The sequence below is a fragment of the Eretmochelys imbricata genome, chromosome 10 (genome assembly GCF_965152235.1).
Source record: "Eretmochelys imbricata isolate rEreImb1 chromosome 10, rEreImb1.hap1, whole genome shotgun sequence".
In the NCBI taxonomy this organism is placed as follows: domain Eukaryota; kingdom Metazoa; phylum Chordata; order Testudines; family Cheloniidae; genus Eretmochelys; species Eretmochelys imbricata.
The window spans coordinates 67,274,645-67,287,784 of record NC_135581.1 but is presented as its reverse complement, the minus strand read 5'-3'; the positions used below and the strand labels follow the sequence as shown (position 1 = coordinate 67,287,784).

Here is a 13,140-nt window from a genome sequence, read left to right as displayed (position 1 = left end):
TAAAAAGACATTTGAAAACTGGAAATAGGCTTGCACAGACATCAAATAATGTAACCATTTGTATTTCTAAAGCCCCTTTCATCTGGGGATCACAATGCATTTTACATGTTTGGGTAAGAAAGCCCCAGGCTGAAAATATTCCAGGACAATAGATATTACTGTCACCAGTTTACAAGTGTAGAAATTGAGAGACAGAGAACTTAAGCAACATGCCCACTATTACAGAGGTAGTAAGTGGCAATGCTGGGAATAGATTCCAGACTGGCTTTCCGTTTGGTGATGAACTACAAGTTCATCCTTCTTTCCTTTTTTTCTTGTCCATCTTGACTGCAGTCCTTTTATTGTGCCCTCGTTGTGAGTGTTATTGATGTTTAAAGTTTTACATGCATTTCCTGCTGTGCAAATGAATGCCTTAAAAATTAGGGAGGCTTCCCCTCATCCCTCACTGTCCTGCCACCATAGACATGCAAATTTGGCAAACATTTTGCTAACATGCTGACTGTGCAGACTAGCTAAACACTTTTATGACAGGTGTAACTAATTCTGCCTTGCTCAGGATCATCCCATAGCATTTCAGTGTCTCAGGGGTTAACGGATTTATCCTCACAACACACCTATGTAGCAGGGAAGTACCATCCCTGTTTTACAGATGTGGAACTGAGACACAGGATGATTACATAATTTGCTCAATGTTACATAGGAAATCTGTCACAGAGCTGGGAACTAAACCCATATCCTTCTTTAACAGGGTACTAAGGCTTGTGAATAGCTCAGATATGAAGCAGTAGATGTGATATCTCGACTTTAGTAAAGCTTTGATACTGTCTCACATGGTCTTCTCATAAACAAATAATGGAAATATAGTCTCGGACAAACCTACTATGAAAGGTGGGTGCACAAATGGTTTGAAAACTGCACACAGAGAGTAGTTATCAATCAGTTCACAGTCAAGCTGGAAGGGCATATTCAAATGGTGTCCCACATGGATCTGTCTTGAGTCTGGTTCTATTCAATATCTCCATAAATAATTTGGATAGTGACATAGAGCGTACACTTATAAAGTTTGTGGATCATACCAAGCTGAGAGAGATTGCAAGCATTTTGGACAACAGGATTAGAACTCAAAATTATCTTGACAAACTGGAGAAATGGTCTAAAATAAATAGGATGAAATTCAATAAGAACAAATGCAAAGTACTACACCTAGGAAGGAATAATTAATTGCACAAATACTAAATGGAAAATGACTGCCTAGGAATGAGTACTACAGACAAGGATCTGGGGGTTATAATGGATCACAAACTAAATGAGAGTCAGCAATGTAATACTGTTGCAAAACAAGCAAATATTATTCTGGGATGTACTAACATAAGTGTTGTGAGCAGGACATGAGAAATAATTCTTCCACACTACTCACCACTGATAAGCTTCAACTGGAGTATTGTGCCCATTTCTGGGCACCATGCTTCAGGAACAATGTGGACAAATTGGAGAGCAACAAAAATGAATCAAGGTCTAGAAGTTCATGACTTTCAAGGAGTGTTTGAAAAAATTGGGTTTGTAGAGAAGAGAAGTCCGGGGAACAGGAGAAGAAATTATAACAGTCTTCAAGTATTTAAAAGGTTGTTATAAAGGAGAGGGTGATCAATTTTTCTCCTTAACCACTGAGAACAGGACAAGAAGTAATGGGCTCATATTGCAGTAAGGGAGATTTACATCAGACATCAGGAAAATCTTCCTAACTGTAAGGGTAGTTAAAGAGAAACAAGTTACCTAGGGAGGTTGTGGAATCTCTATCCCTGGAGATTTTAAAGAACAAGTTCGACAAAGACCTGTCAGGGAAGGTCTAGCTAATACTTAGTCCTGCCTCCGTGCAGGGGACTGGACTAGATGACCTATTGAGGTCCCTTCCAGTCCTACTTTTCTATAATCTCTAAAGTCCCAGATCAGGGCCTTAGCCACAGCACCCTACTTCCTCCCAGTTCTTTTACTCTTCTACTAAAACAAAATATTTGAAGAAAGAACTTCTCATTTTCCAAGGACCATTTTCTCTAGAGAGAAAAAAATATATTTTTTAAAATATACAGAAGCCTACAGTGTCTCTCTAGAGCCTTTTGCCACTGAAAATCTACACCTATTGCATTATAACTATCAGTCTGCAGATTACATGAAAATAAACCACCAACCACATAACATCATCTAATATGTGTGGAAGAGGAAGAGGATACTGCAGATATTGCCTGGTTGAATATTTATCTCTATGTACATGGAAAAAAGAGACACTGAAATTTTGACCTTGGCAGCAGTATTTTTTAAATATTCAAAAGATGTAATATTCCACCATGCATAATTAAATAATTCCAAACCAAAAACACAAGACAACAGATGGAACAATCAAATTCCTTTCCCCACTCTCCTTTCCTACCCAAACTTCTGATCATTGCTACCCAAAAGAGAACAGCAGACAGCGCTCTGACATCTAGCTACAGGATACAAGGGCTTTCTCTGTAAGTTCCTGATTCATCATACCTAATTCAGATTGGTAGTGGCTGAAATACTCCACCATTTGATGGACTATGTGATAAGACAGGTTTCAGAGTAAGAGCCATGTTAGTCTGTATTCGCAAAAAGAAAAGGAGTACTTGTGGCACCTTAGAGACTAACCAATTTATTTGAGCATAAGCTTTCGTGAGCTACAGCTCACTTCATCGGATGCATACTGTGGAAAGTACAGAAGATCTTTTTATACACACAAACCATGAAAAAATGGGTGTTTACCACTACAAAAGGTTTTCTCTCCCCCCATCCCATTCTCCTGCTGGTAATAGCTTATCTAAAGTGATCACTCTCCTTACAATGTGTATGATAATCAAGGTGGGCCATTTCCAGCACAAATCCAGGGTTTAACAAGAACGTCTGAGGATGGCAGGGGTAGGAAAAAACAAGGGGAAATAGGCTTGAATAGAGACTGGGAGTGGCTAAGTCATTATGCAAGGTAACCTAAGTTAATTGTATCCAATTTGCAAATGAATTCCAATTCAACAGTCTCTCGCTGGAGTCTGGTTTTGAAGTTTTTCTGTTGTTATATTGGAACTTTCATGTCCGTAATTGCATGAGCAGAGATTGAAGTGTTCTCCGACTGGTTTATGAATGTTATAATTCTTGACATCTGATTTGTGTCCATTTATTCTTTTATGTAGAGACTGTCCAGTTTGACCAATGTACGTGGCAGAGGGGCATTGCTGGCACATGATGGCATATATCACATTGGTGGATGTGCAGATGAATGAGCCTCTGATAGTGTGGCTGATGTTATTAGGCCCTGTGATGGTGTCCCCTGAATAGATATGTGGGCACAGTTGGCAATGGGCTTTGTTGCAAGGATAGGTTCCTGGGTTAGTGGTTCTGTTGTGTGGTATGTGGTTGCTGGTGAGTATTTGCTTCAGGTTGGGGGGCTGTCTGTAGGCAAGGACTGGCCTGTCTCCCAAGATTTGTGAGAGTGTTGGATCATTCTTCAGGATAGGTTGTAGATCCTTAATAATGCGTTGGAGGGGTTTTAGTTGGGGGCTAAAGGTGACAGCTAGTGGCATTCTGTTATTTTCTTTGTTAGGCCTGTCCTGTAGTAGGTGACTTCTGGGAACTCTTCTGGCTCTATCAATCTGTTTCTTCACTTCCGCAGGTGGGTACTGTAGTTGTAAGAATGCTTGATAGAGATCTTGTAGGTGTTTGTCTCTGTCTGAGGGGTTGGAGCAAATGCGGTTGTATCGCAGAGCTTGGCTGTAGACAATGGATCGTGTGGTGTGGTCAGGGTGAAAGCTGGAGGCATGTAGGTGGGAATAGCGGTCAGTAGGCCATAAAATGGACACAAATCAGATGTCAAGAATTATAACATTATAACATTCATAAACCAGTCGGAGAACACTTCAATCTCTCTGGTCACGCGATTACAGACATGAAAGTTGCGATATTACAACAGAAAAACTTCAAAACCAGACTCCAGCGAGAGACTGTTGAATTGGAATTCATTTGCAAATTGGATACAATTAACTTAGGCTTGAATAGAGACTGGGAGTGGCTAAGTCATTATGCAAGGTAACCTATTTCCCCTTGTTTTTTCCTACCCCCCCCAAACGTTCTTGTTAAACCCTGGATTTGTGCTGGAAATGGCCCACCTTGATTATCATACACATTGTAAGGAGAGTGATCACTTTAGATAAGCTATTACCAACAGGAGAGTGGGTTTGTGGTGGGGGTAGGGAGAAAACCTGGATTTGTGCTGGAAATGGCCCAATTTGATTATCGTACACATTGTAAGGAGAGTGATCACTTTAGATAAGCTATTACCAGCAGGAGAGTGGGGTGTGGGGGGAAAGAAAACCTTTTGTAGTGATAAACATCCAATTTTTCATGGTTTGTGTGTATAAAAAGATCTTCTGTACTTTCCACAGTATGCATCCGATGAAGTGAGCTGTAGCTCACGAAAGCTTATGCTCAAATAAATTGGTTAGTCTCTAAGGTGCCACAAGTACTCCTTTTCTTTATGTGATAAGAGTTGGTGGTCCCTTGGCACAATTATAAGTGTTGTTCAGTCAAAGCGAGTTTCTCTCTCAATAGTGAGAGAGACTTAGGGTTTCTTTCACATATATTATTTGCCTCTTTTTGGTTTATCCAGGTACTACATTCTCTGCTTCTGTTAATATTTATAAACTCTTATTAGGAGATACAAGATGTGTGAGGTAATAAAAGAAACAAGCTTTTTAGCTTACAGAGAGATCTTCTTTGGGTCTGGGAAATACATTCAGAGTGTCACAGCTAAATATAAGGTGGACGTTGGGTAATTCACAGGAAAGTTTTATTTACTTAAGACATTATGTATGCAGTGTTGTAGCCGTGTTGGTCCCAGGATATTAGATACAAGGTGGGTGAGATATCTGTTATTTTAGTCCTTTTGCTTAGCATCACTTAACCTATGTTATGCAGTTCAGGGTATAATCCAGACCAGTAAGGAGTTGAATCCTCACCTACCCTGTAACCCTGAATGTTCCAAATGCTTTGCTACTGTAACTCTCTGCCTGGGACATTCACAGGTAGCATCAAGCATGCAAGTCACACCCTAAGTGTCTGTGTATAACTGCAGCAACTCTGACCCCAGAAGCCTGCCAGCAGCACATAAGTCACACTCCCTGGTCTCTAACAGTCTTAATTACTTCTTGCAGGCTGACCCCAACACACTCCCAGTCCCAAATTTTCCCCAAAATGGCGTGCTCTGTAGTGTCCAGCCCTCTCCTAGATACTACAGAGAAATAAGAAGATTTGTTGGTTCCTCTAAAGCAGGGGTGGGCAAACTACAGCTCAGGGGCCACATCCAGCCCTCCAGACGTTTTAATCGGACCCTTGAGCTCCTTCCGGGGAGTGGGTCCGGGGCCTGACCCACTCCAGCCAGGGAGCTGGGTCAAAGGTTTGCCCCACTCCGTACAGCTCCCGGAAGCAGCAGCATGTCCCGCCTCCAGCTCCTTTATGTAGGGGCAGCCAGGGGGCTCTGCACACTGTTCCCGCCCCAAGCGCTGCCCCCGCAGCTCCCATTGTCCAGGGAACCATGGCCAATGGGAGCTGAAGGGACGGCACCTGCAGACAGGGCAGGGTACAGAGCCGCCTGGCCACACCTCCGCATAGGAGCCGGAGAGGGACATGCCACTGCTTCAGGGAGCTGCTTACAGTAAGTGCCACCCAGAGCCTGCACCCCTTACCCAGCTCTGATCCCCCTCCCACCTTCTGAACCCCTCAGTCCCAGCCCAGAGCACCCTCCTGCACCCCCAACCCCTCATCCCCAGCCCCATCCCAGAGCCCACACCCTCAGCTGGAGCTCTCACACACCCCCACACCCCAACCCCCTGCCCCAGCCCAGAGCCCCCTCCTGAACCCTGAACTCCTCATTTCTGGCCCCGCCCCAGAGCCCTCACCCCCAGCCGGAGCCTGCACCCCAACCCCCAATTTTGTGAGCATTAATGGCCCGCCATACAATTTCCATACCCAGCAGGCCAAAAAGTTTGCCCACCGTGCTCTGAAGACACACAAGCACATTACAGGTTATTAACTTAACTGGGGTAAATACACCCTTCCATTTCAATACAGCACTGAGTTAGTTTATAGTAAAAATAAAACAAATTGATTAATATCAGGACATTGACAACCTATGTCAGCCCTGATTTAAATAAAGGTATAACAAGTGGGGGTGTTACATGCAGGCTAATGTCATCCACCTTTGAGATACGTACATTAAAGAAAGAGGAAAAGAAAGATATACAGAGACACATTCTTCCATAAGGAAGTAACTAAGCTCTTGATTCTGATCATACTTACATTAGAGTTACTCCTGATTTAGTCCACTTAAATCAGTGTAATTAGAACAATGTCAAAGAGATCAGCCTCTGGCCTGAAAGTAGGCATTGGTGACAGCAAACCGTACAATCAATACAAGGAAGCCTTCAAAAATATTTGCTACAGATCCATTACCTAGAGAGACTTTTGTGTCATTAAGGGCATATAAAGAGACAAGATCACAGGATAAAATTTCCTTTGACATTGTTAGATGAATCATCATTAGTCTTTGGGCATCAATCATTAACATCTACTACTGCTATCTTTCAGAAGCCAATGCAAGGAATATACTTGATAACTATTTAAGCAGAGTTGTTTGAGTAGGCTGTAAATACAGAAGATGTTGTTGCATAAGGACTCCTGCACTAACCACAGGTTTTATAATTATAGTATATTTTTTAAAAAGCCAAAAATGTATTGAGAGTTCAATTGAAAGCTCCCTGACTCAGACACCAAGGCATTAATTCTCAAAAGAGAATAAGGGCATGAGGCACTCAACTCCCACTGAGTGGTGCCCAGCCCCTTTGAAAATACCAGCTCATGTCTCCTTATATTCAGCTGCTGAGCCTTACACAGTTTTGGAGCTCAATAAATAATAATAGCTCCTAAGTGTTAAGGTACATGATGCACCATCTCTGTTTATAGCTTTATTAAAAACAGAAACCTCTCTCTAAAAAACATTCCTAGCTTAACCTGAAAATGAAATACAACCACAATTTAGGTTACCACACACGTAACTGTGATATGAAAGGATTACAAAAGCAGTACAAAAAAGTAAGACAAACTTACTGTGGTAAAATGTTTTTGAGTTAAAAAACAGGAAACAGAAGCTACAACTGTGGTAGACAAGCTATTGATCAAAAGGAAAGTTCTCTGTAGGTTGCTTTTTTTTTTTAATTTCAATTTGGAAATATATCAATAAACAGGAGAAAACCTGTGTTGTAAATGAGGCCCATAATAGAATTAATCAGCTCTCAGAAATGTCCTGCCCTCAGAGCCAATGATAGACCAATGAGAGTTATTTTGATGTTCCAGTGCTTCTATCTTGTGCATCATTGGTTAAGTGTCTTATCAGTCAGAGGAGGTACATGGGAATGAGAATGCTCCTGGCTCCAGTTTGCTTGCATTGTCTGTATTTAAATTCAGCCTAAATAAGATACATAATAAAGTGGTTGTTGCCTTTCAGTTTTATTCAAGATTCTCAACTCTTTCACTACCACCCCCAAAAAGCTATTATGTATTTAAGGCCAAATTCTAACTTTATTTACACCATCTGAAACCAGAATGAAGTCAATGGGCTTGCACAGGATATAAGGTGGGGCAGAATTTGCCCCTAGAAGCTGAAATAGGCAAAAGTACAATTAATATAGCAATGAAGAGCTGAGTTCATGTAGTAAATAAAAGACAGACATCTCATGGCTTTCTATCACTAACCATCAAAAATTACTACCAAACAGTGGGCTGATGAAATGAGGGTCATTGTGGACTTGTACTTCTAAAGGGGGGGGGGGATTCAAATAGGGCAAAACTTCAGGAAACAAACATTTATCATGAACTAAAAAATACAGTTACAAATCCACAGGCAAGAGGATCTTTTAGTACCCTGACCAAAGAAGTAAGACCATGTCATCAACTTTCTGTGAACTCCTTTAAAGCAGGAAAAACTGGCCACTTTTATTTAGGACCTTTAAAACAAAACAAAAACAAAATGTATTTGCTCACAAGTTTTGACAAACTACATTAACATTTTAAAGTCATATCCATGTTATTTAAATAGTCAATTCAAATGTTTGTGGTTTATAAGACATTTTGTAATTATGTTTTTTCCTGAAATTCAGAACTTGTGAGTAAAACTAACGGACAAGAAGCTTGTAGAAAGGTAATGTAAAAACTGCAACACAGAAAGAAAATGAAAAACCACTCTCTTTTTATAGAATGTTCTGAAGTCTTCTCTGGTCCCAAGAGCAGCAAGCAGTTCAATGACAAATTTTGTAAGTTATATTTACAATAAATGGAGACATATACTAATGAAATTCCAGGTTCAAGAGACTGGAACAGAGAGCTTTGGGTTATGCCAGCCGAACAGAATATCCCACCTGTTGTAACAGGATAAGAATCTCTTGTAACATGAAATGCCAAGATCTCTGTATTTTCAACATTATTAATGCATTTGGTAAGTGTAGACTCTGATCTCACTTGCTTCTTTCTTTAGATTTCTTGTCTTCAAGTTCTGTCAGTCTTTAAATGTTCTCATTTCTTTATCACATGCCTGGCATGATCCTCATTCCCTTTAGTATTTCCTCGCCCTCCTCTGGGAAATTTGCCTGTTTCTGTCATCTGCCCCCATCCTTCTTTGGGAACACTAAGGCAAAGAATTAATTTCATTTTTCCCCCCAAGCAAAGCCTTCCTACCTCTTCTGTCAACAGTTATCCTTGACATCTCTTATTCATTCCATATACAGAGAGATACTTATGCCTCCTTCAATGATCTCTTATTCTTTATGCACTTACAAATAAAAAGCCCTTATGAGCAATATTCCGTTCATGCTCCACATTTGCTTGTCTTGTAATTATTATAAGTACACTCTCTAAATTTAATTCTATCATAATATTTTCATTTGGCATAACCTCTTTATTGCCCTGGCTTATTTTTTGCTCTCCTTGTTTGTCTGCTACAAATTAGTTTAAAGTATATGAGTATATGCATGGGGAGGATGGATTGGTGAGGGTTAGTCATATTAGTTAGATAGCATATCAATTTTGATGATACATAAACTCCTAATTTCTCTTGCGTGTTTTCCATCTACTACTTTACCCTGTTCCATGTCACCCAATACTAGCTGCTGAATTCTTCCAGAATTTGTTCTAAAACAACTGCCTTGGATTTTGTTCAACATTTTCGAGAACACGATGCAATATGCCTTCCTCGCTCCCAGCTCACCTTGGAATTTCAGCTATACTATTGCTTTTACTTAAGAATCACAGGTGTCTTGAGTCACTTTACTTCATACTATGGATTCAATCCTGCACCACAGAAAGAAATGGGAGCTTTGTCTTGACCACAATAGGAGTAACATCAGGCTCTGGGTCATGATGTGCTTTTTAAAATGTCCTAGTTATATGCCGTACTAAATATAGGAAGCAGTGCAGTATCACATCTCACTACATTTCTATTATCTTGTTCCAGACATACACCACTTTGGTTTCTGTTAGCTCATTATCTCCAAGAGGATTGGGTAGATTGCAACACACTGTCACTGGCAATTTCTACACTGTATGTTGCTTTTGTTGTGGGTTTCATCTCTAACTTCCTCAGGCTTTTGTTGTCTGTATTATGAAGGCACCACACTTAAGGTTGTACCATTTATCATCATAAGAGATCTTACACTCAAGGTGCGCAACAAGCCTGAACTATCTGCAAGTTACCACCTAAATATCTTTATCTAGGGGTCTCCACATTTTGTCATGGGCATGATGAGAGTTGAGCAGAGCACGTAGATTCGTAACACTGTTTCATCCAAACATTAGTCAGATGCCTTGAAAAGACATTATTGCAAGGAAAGACAAGAACATGACTCTCTTCCAAACATTTTTGATGTGTGTGCATTGTTCACAAACCATCAGATACTAGAAATAAAGACAACAAAACACAACAAAATGACAGCCAGGCAAATCAGGCAGTGAACCTTCATTTTCCCCATTCACAGCAAGAACAAGCTGAGCCTAACTAGACTCAACAGGTTACAGCTGATTTCAGTGCTGCCATTATCATTAATAATAGCAAACCGAATTACATGGCTCTTGGGGCTTAGAACAAACAAACAAACAAACAAACAATCTAACCTACACAGGTGTCTGGTGCTCAGCATCTTCACTGGACAGATTTCTATACACTTCAGCTATAGAGAATGGCTCCTGAAACTATCAGCAAAAATACATTCTTTTCATGTCAGCTCATGATACACTGCAATCAATTCACCTGCTACCAAAGCGGGTTTCATATCCTGGAGAAAATCAGCAAAAGTATGTAAGAGAGTCACATGACATAAAGGTGGTAGAAAATAGGAGGGGAAACGATCACGGTAAAAGATGAACCATGGGGAGAGGAAGAGGAGAAGTGGCAATTCCGCTGGAAGCTGAGAGTGGTAAAGTCCCCTAGAAATGGATGATAGAATATGACACCTAGAAATGGGAGAAACTCCTTGGAAGGGGATAACCCCTGTAAGACAAGAGGGTGACATCCCAGAATGGAAGAGTAAATCCCAGAGAACAACAGGATAGTCCCCCAGATGGACTAGTAAAGGGGCCATTTGTGGAGGGACATGATGTAACTAATAGTTTGGATAAGAGAGACCGGTATACAGCACCTAGCACATCCTTGATTGGGGCAGTGCCACAAAACAATTAATTAACATTAATAATAGCATCGGGGGGGAGTAATGTCCTGGGTGAGGGGGGTAATCCAACCTCAGGAAGGGCAGATTCAAGGGGGGTCATCCTTCCGGGTGAATAAAGGGATAAATTCCAGGGTACAAGGGGGCGATGAGAGTAGTTTGACAACTCTCTCCCTGGAAGGGGAGGGATTGGAGGTAACCCCCCGGGTGAGTGGGTAACCACCCCCAGCAGGGGAGGGTTAAAGTGTAACCCTGTATGGGAGGGGGTAATCCTGCTACCTGGACAGAGAAGGTGAAGGGAAGCCCCTGCGTGAGAGGGGGTAATTCCCCGCAGAGGGCGCGCAGGGGTTACCCTTGCATGCCAGTCAGCTGGGGCACGCCCCGGGGACCGCTGCTCTGACCTGGCTGGCTTTGTGGAACTGCTTCTTCAGTCCCGCCACCGACATCCTGTCCCCGCGGCGCCCGCTGCTCTGGGCTCAGCAGCCGCTCCCAGGAGCCTGCACCGCAGCCAACAACAGGCGGCTCCTAGCGCTGCCCAGGCCGAGCGCCCGGCCCGGCCCGTCCCTTCGCGGCTGTTCGTGCCAGCCCGGCCGCTGGCTCTGTCACGGGCACCCACCGCGCTGGAACCCCGCGCGCGGGTGGAAACATCGCCTTCCAGACGGGCTCCACAGCTGCCAGCCCATTGGCCCCCGGCGCAGTCTATGCAAATGAGAGAGCCGCTGCTGTCTGCCGATTGGGGAATCCGATGACGCCCACGCTCCAGTGTTGCATGGAGACGGTAGAAAGAGGGAGCGAAGAGCTTCCAGCACCTCGGGGAGGGAGGGAGCGTTGAGTAGGCCGGAGAGGTCCCTGCCAGGCTGCTACCAGCCCGAGAACACACACACAGGAACGTCTGAATGCAGACTGGGGCATCATTCCCACGCTGCACACTTCTCCAAGCACCCGGAGGCCTGGCCGCCTATCCCTTTATCCATCTGGCTGGCTGCCCAGCTCCCTAATCAGTTTCCCTGTCAATCTCTCAGCCACTCTGTCTCATCTTTCTCTTTCTTTATCTCGCCTCATCTCTAACCAGTAACTCTGTCCAGTCAATCCCATGCACCTTTCCCACATCTCTGTTATCGTTATTTATTGTAGCACCCGGGAGTCCTCATCATGGACCAGGACCCCAGGGTGCTAGGCGCTGTACAAACAGAACAAAAAGACAGTTCCTTGCCCAAAGCATTTAAAATCTAAGTGTAAGACAAGAGACTGCAGCTGGGGAGAGAAAAAAACAGTTGGGGGATTGCAAGGAAACAATGAAACACTAATGGTGACCATGATAGGCTGTGGACTTAATACACCAGTAGCCTATATTTCTTCTCATCTTTATCTAATTTTTCCTCTCTTTCTATTTTCTTCATTTACCCATCCCAGACACCCCCCAAGACCTGCTTACCTATCTATCTATGCTACACCTATGTCATTCATATAGTGCATTTCACTGTTGCGTTTGGCACAGGATTTTGATTGCTACAAGAAACTTGGAAGATATGAATACAGTAAAGAAGAAGCAAGGCATTGCCAGAGTGATTTGGAACTGATTTGGTTAATAATAATGATCAAGGGATGGGGCAGCAGCAAGACCACACACCTGAACTCAGCCAAATTTCAAACTCCGAAGTCATGGATCCAAATTTTGCAAATAGGGCTATCTGTATTCAGGCAAAAACAAAATTTCTGATCCAAATTTGGTGTAGTCAAAATTCACCTCCTTTAATAGTAAGAGAAATGATTAGTAACACTAATAGTAATAATACTATTCTTTAATTGAGCAGTGCCTGTGGCAAAGGAATAATGTGGTGGGGCTTGACTCATGATTCTTGAATGCTTGGGATGGGCAGTGCTGACTATAGTACTGTCCCTCTAAAGCCTTCAAAAAAATGATGAGTCAGGTCCCCCCCCAAGTCATGAGACTGTCTTAAAAGACATAAGATTTAAATATTTTTTCAGAGGGAGGAGATAATTTGCCTTGACATGTTTGAACCTTTGCAGGAAGCCACTCACCCCCAAAGTGTGTGTATTTCAAGGTCAAAGTTCAATCTGAAACATGCATAAAAAGATGTCAAATGAAGGGATCTAGTTGTCTGCTGAATGGGACTCTTCTCTTAGCCATTAGAATGGGGCAGTTGCCATTCTACCCTCTCCAGGCTCCTCCCTTATCTTGATCCTGTCTCCTTCACCTCAGTTTTCCTCCTTAGCTCACCCATTCACTTTCCCTACTCTCCTCTAGTCAGGCCCCTGTCCCCAGCTCAGCCCTTATAATTACTGCCCTCACATTTTTGTTCTGCCAACCTTTATTCTGTCCCCGCTTCTCCTAATTTTAACTTTT

General features: G+C 42.5%; 1 protein-coding gene across 2 annotated transcripts in view; it reads right to left on the bottom strand.

The window, feature by feature from the left end:
- The window catches only part of SH3GL3 (SH3 domain containing GRB2 like 3, endophilin A3), a 73,343-nt gene extending 61,933 nt beyond the window's left edge, over positions 1 to 11,410 (bottom strand). For both annotated transcript variants that reach the window (XM_077828972.1, XM_077828970.1), the window contains exon 1: positions 11,174 to 11,410. Coding sequence is in view for 1 of the 2 variants with exons in the window: in XM_077828970.1 (XP_077685096.1) it covers positions 11,174 to 11,218 (45 nt within the window). In the remaining variant the exon portion in view is untranslated. The remainder of the gene's footprint in view (positions 1 to 11,173) is intronic.
- Positions 11,411 to 13,140: the final 1,730 nt, after the last annotated feature.